Source organism: Aplysia californica, unplaced genomic scaffold (assembly GCF_000002075.1).
Source record: "Aplysia californica isolate F4 #8 unplaced genomic scaffold, AplCal3.0 scaffold00261, whole genome shotgun sequence".
NCBI classification, from domain to species: domain Eukaryota; kingdom Metazoa; phylum Mollusca; class Gastropoda; order Aplysiida; family Aplysiidae; genus Aplysia; species Aplysia californica.
The window spans coordinates 462,264-467,493 of NW_004797531.1; the positions used below are offsets into that span (position 1 = coordinate 462,264).

General features: G+C 40.8%; 1 protein-coding gene across 5 annotated transcripts in view; it reads right to left on the reverse strand.

Annotated features, from left to right (window-relative positions):
* LOC101855266 (acyl-coenzyme A amino acid N-acyltransferase 2) overlaps positions 1-5,230 on the reverse strand; it is a 27,193-nt gene that overhangs the window by 2,721 nt on the left and 19,242 nt on the right. For all 5 annotated transcript variants that reach the window (XM_005100810.3, XM_013083906.2, XM_005100808.3 and 2 more), the window contains 2 exons: positions 2,014-2,187; positions 1,417-1,618 (listed from right to left, as the gene is read on the reverse strand). In XM_005100810.3, coding sequence (XP_005100867.1) covers positions 1,417-1,618; positions 2,014-2,187 — 376 coding nt within the window. The remainder of the gene's footprint in view (positions 1-1,416; positions 1,619-2,013; positions 2,188-5,230) is intronic.

Genomic DNA, 5,230 nt, shown 5'->3' on the forward strand with positions numbered 1-5,230 from the left:
CCCAAAACAAATTAATACAACCATTGCATACTTGCTGCCAGGGGTAACAAAGCACTTCAACTTCAACTCAAGGGTATTTAGCTTGGGTTGAACTCAACATAACTATTTGACTTCAACAAATGTTAAGAAGAGGTGCTGGGACCAAGCAAAAAGATCAGCTTAACCGAAGATCAACTTAACTCCTTATCTCTAGCAAGCCGCTCCCAGCTGCTCACGGTTGGACTGCTGTGCTTGTGGGCTGCTGGCAGCATCTCAGGCACATTCCTTTACGACGTTTTCCACGTCACATTACAGGTCTCTTTTACTTAATGGGAGTTCATTCATTAGATAAAGAGCTATCGAAATAGGTTCACTAGTTTTGTTTGACCAATTTAATGACATATGTCAATTTTAGATTTTGTACCCCCCAAAAAAAGGCTCCAGCATAGTGGGTTTTATCCCCCTCGGAGATAAAGAGTTAAGCGACTTCAACACAAGTGGAGTCAACTGTGAAATAATAAATACCTTCCACCTCAAGACAATGTACAGGGACTTTTCTTTCATCTATCAATTTAAAAAGTACTGGAAGCAAAAAAATAGAGTACCCATGCAAACTCGAACATGCATAGAATAAAACTAAAATTCCTGGAACTAACATTTCTGTTACCACTTTTCCTCTGTTATAAGTTATACATTCTTTGCATTTATTTCACACAAAACGTGACCCAAGATGAGCACAGCAGAAGTGTCAATGTCGTTGTAGACATGATATAATCAGGCTTTTTAACCCTAGCTGAGACTAGAAGCTTGCCTCACAATTTGTGTCAAGACGCGGTGGAATCAGGCGCTCGTCAATTTTTGAGCATGTGGAGTTTTTGGTATTATCTTAAAGCCTGTTCTTTTATCTTGCTTTAGATGAAAAAAAATACCCATCTATCTGGAGCAGAAGTAAAGGCATTTGTGATTGAAAGAGATAAGTTCACTTGGTTTCAGCGGTAAAAACAGCTAGAAAATAGCCGCCAAAATTTGGTAACTTCAATAGCTAAAGATTCCTTAAAAACTGAAAAATTACATATTTTGAGCTTTTAAACGTTTTCCAATACAATTCACATGGAAATGTGTTTTTATTTGGACATAAAAGGGTTGAACAAAAAACCAAAAATTTGATTTAAAATGCAAAACTGGTGGGAAAATGCCTGCTTCTCCAATTTTGTTATTTTGAAGAGCACCTGATTTCACCAAGATGCCTCACAATTTAATGTCTAACAAAGCAAACAACTCACGAGTTATAAATAATACAAGGAATAATAGTATAAATTTTGGTGGCAAGCGACACATTGAGTTTGAGCAACATTGCTTGAGTTTTAAGAAAAAAAGGTAAAACGGGCATGGCTCCAAACACACAAGTGTTATCTGTTCTTTACTGTAGAAACTTACTGAATATAGCATTCCAATTACATCTGCATAAAGGAGCATACGGTGGTTCCAAAATGTGCCCAGCACCTGGATAAGTGATAAACTCCACGTTCTTGTGAAACTCTGAAGAAATGCGCTTTTTCAGGAGCTTTGTTATTGCTGGATTCACACACTGATCATCCTCCCCCTGAATAAAGAGAAACTTGCCTCCGTGTCTCCAGGCCTAAAGAAAAACAAGTGTAAAAGGACAAATCTTTTACATTTCTTCACTGCAATAAAGAGATGATGAAATCAAATTACTAGAAATTGAACACCCTCAGGCAAAATTTGCAACCACAAAGAGCAGAATGCCACTGAGAATGTTAGCGGATTATGCGAAAAGAAAATTGTACCCGTAAATCAGTATTCAGTAAAAGTTACCCTACTTGACCCCCCCCCCCCCCCCCCCCCCCCCCCACACACACACACCAACCCCTTGACAGAAAAAAAAAATTGATCAAAAAAATAAGATAAAAGTAACTAGTTGTATATAACCTGAAAGAGACCCCAAACATCATAATCAACAGGAAAAAAAAAAAATTGAGAGACCATACCAAAAAAAAGTAAAACAAAACAAACCTCTGGTGACTTCATTTCATCTTCAGCTTCAAACATGGTCCGAAATGATACCATATCTTCCACTTTTGATATTTTGTCAAATTTGAACTTGACTGGCTTCACATTTCTTCCTTCCACTTGTTGAGTACGTCCTATTGGGAAACCCGTTCCATTTATAGAAACCAGACACTTCATCTGAGTTGGGTGGAAATAAAACAATTATACATTCTTCAAAGTACATCAAAAACGACCACATAGTAAATTAGTTCATATAGCTCAGGGGACACCATTCTTGGGGGGTCGCGAGATCATTGAGGATTTTGTTTTTAAATGACACACTGAAAACTAAAATATGGCTCTTTTTCTTTTCTTGACAACTTTCAAAGTACGGTTCCCTTTTCAATTGGCTGAAATGAAAGAAAAGGTAAACACCTCTTCAATTGGCTGAAATAAGAAAAAGGGTAAACACCTGAACTTCTAAACAAGGCCAGAGAAACAACAAGGCTACCCCAGTTTACAATGCCTGTCTTTGTAGGACAATCATAGGTTTGGTTTGCAGAGTTTTCTTTTGTTTCAATGTATAATATAGCCCCCTCGCTATAGGCCAACGCACAATAGCTTGAGGCCTCGTTTATGATGAGCTACACGAGTGCTGGCCTCGGAGAAGAGGGTCATAGGGGGAAGCATGGTAGTCATGCATATTATTTTCATCAGCATGAAGCAAGCTTAAAAAAAGAAGATTTGACTCCAGGGGACAATTTCAACTACAAGGTGTGTCGAGCTTAGGGGCTTCATTTTGCGGTGCTTTGGAAATAGCAAAACAAAAGAAACCACACACAACTGGAGATACACTTATAAAGCCTTGCACAATAAAAATGGCACAGCTGATGCTAGGTGAGGCTAGTGCAAAGAAATTGCAGCAAGTTCCCCTTTCAAATGATACTGTCAAGAGGCGTATTGCACATAAGTCTTCAAACATTAAGGAAAAGGTTGTAGAGGAGATCAAAGCTTCCCTCATGTCCTCGTTCCAGTTTGACGAATCAGTTGATGTGGCATCGTGGTCACAGTTACTGATCTTTGAAAAATATGTGAAAGAAGAATTTTTATTTTGCACCCCAACAGCTAACGATATCATGAACAAGGTATCCTCATTTTTTTTAAAAAGAGGGTCTTGAGCGGACTAATGTGTTTGGTATTTGTACTGATGGAGCCCCAGCCTTGAAGGGATCTAAGTCGGGCTTTCTGGCAAAAGTGAAGGACAAAGCACCGCACGCAAAAGACATTCACTGCATGATACATAGATATATGCACTAGCTTGCAAGGCTCTCAGTCCCACTTTGAAGGAAACGTTGGAATCGACTGTTAAGATTGTCAACTATGTGAAACGTAGCCCCCTAAATACACGACAGTTCAAGGAACTCTGTTCTGACATGAGTCATCATCATCAATGCCTTTCACCCCTGGCAGGGTACAGGCCACATGCAGGCTCCTTCCATTTATCTCTGTCCTGGGCCATCCTTCCAAGCTCGTTCCAAGTTAGCTTCATCTCTCTCATGTCCCTTTCCACGCATCTCCTCCATGTTTCCCGTGGCCTACCCCTGCCTCGTGCTCCTTGTGGGTTCCACTGCAGCGACTGTCTTGTGATGTTTCCGCAGGGCTTTCTTAAGGTGTGTCCCATCCATCGCCACTTTCTTAGTCCTATTTCTACTTCTATATCCTTTTGTCCTGTCCTTTCCAACAGCTCTTCATTTCTTATTCTATCCTGCCACTTAATTCTTAGAATACTCCTCATAAATCTGTTGATGAAAGTCTGGACTTTATTCCGTAGGCCTACTGTCTTTGTTGTCTTTCAAGTTTCGCAGCCGTAGAGGAGCACAGACTTGACGTTGGAGTTAAAAGAGTCGAACCTTGGTGCGCAGTGAGATGTTGCTTTCTTTCCAGACTTTTGATAATTGATTGAATGCTGACCTTGCCTTGGCGGTTCTTGCTTTAACATCTGCCTCGGTTCCGCCTTTACCATCGATGACACTTCCAAGGTAGGTAAAGGAGTCCACTTCTTCCAGGGGAGTGTCTTCCACTGTCACAGCAGGGCTTGAAATTTGTCCTAGCTTCACTACTTTTGACTTGCCTGGATGTATATGTAGGCCAACACTCCTTGATAAGCTGTTGAGTTCCTTTCTGACTTGAGTGCAGATCATGAAACATTGCTTTTCTACACTCAAGTTCGATGGTTATATAAAGGAAACGTTGTACGTCGGGTCCTCGAGCTGAGAGAGGAGATCAAGTTCTTCCTGGAAGTGCAAGGAAAAGATGAGCTCAGCAGGCACTTCTCAAATGATAAGTGGATCCAAACACATTTCTGATATGTTTGACAAGATCTACCTCAACAAACTCAACTTGAAACTTCCGGGTCAGCAGACACACTTTCTACAGTTTAAAGACGTTCTGGGTGGCTTTCTTTCAAAAGTTCAGAATTGGCACCGGAAAGTTACAGTGGGAAACATTTCTATGTTTGCCAACCTTTCACAGCTGTTAAATCCAGAGGCGACCTTGTCTGCTGATCATCAAGTTGGCATTGCTGCACATTTGAAATCACTTGAAGATGAGTTCAAGAACTATTTTCCTGACCTTGACTGGGGTGAAGAAGCTCTTATGAGAAACCCTTTCACTCCTGGACTAGACATCACTGTCATTGCAGATGTCATCCAAGACGAGCTTTTGGACTTGAGATTTGATTCGTCAGCACGCAACACATTTCTGGAGAAATCTCTTGCACAGTTTTGCTGTTCAATCCAGGAATCATAATCTCAGGTCAGCAAAACAGCACTTCGAGTTATTGTCCCATTTACCTGGACTTAAATTTACGAAAGTGGATGTTCTACCCATGTCCAGCTCAAGACTAAAGCAAGGAACAAGCAGGATGTTGTTGATGATATGCGCCTTGCTTTATCCAAGCCTTCCCCGAGAGTTTCAAGACTGGTCACTGAACAGCAGACAGAGCCCTCTCACTAGTTTAAAAAAAAGTGTGTGTGTGTGTGTGTGTGTGTGTGTGTGTGTGTGCGTGTGCGTGTGCGTGTGTGTGTGTGTGTGTTCTCTCCTTTTTCTTGATTGGTATTTGCTTGAAATAATGAGTGATTTGAAACTTCAAAGGTACAGTTATTGTTCTGTATTAACTATGTAATGTAGGCCTTATTAATTGTCTGCTGCTGGGTTGTACACATTGGGGGGGGGGGGGGGG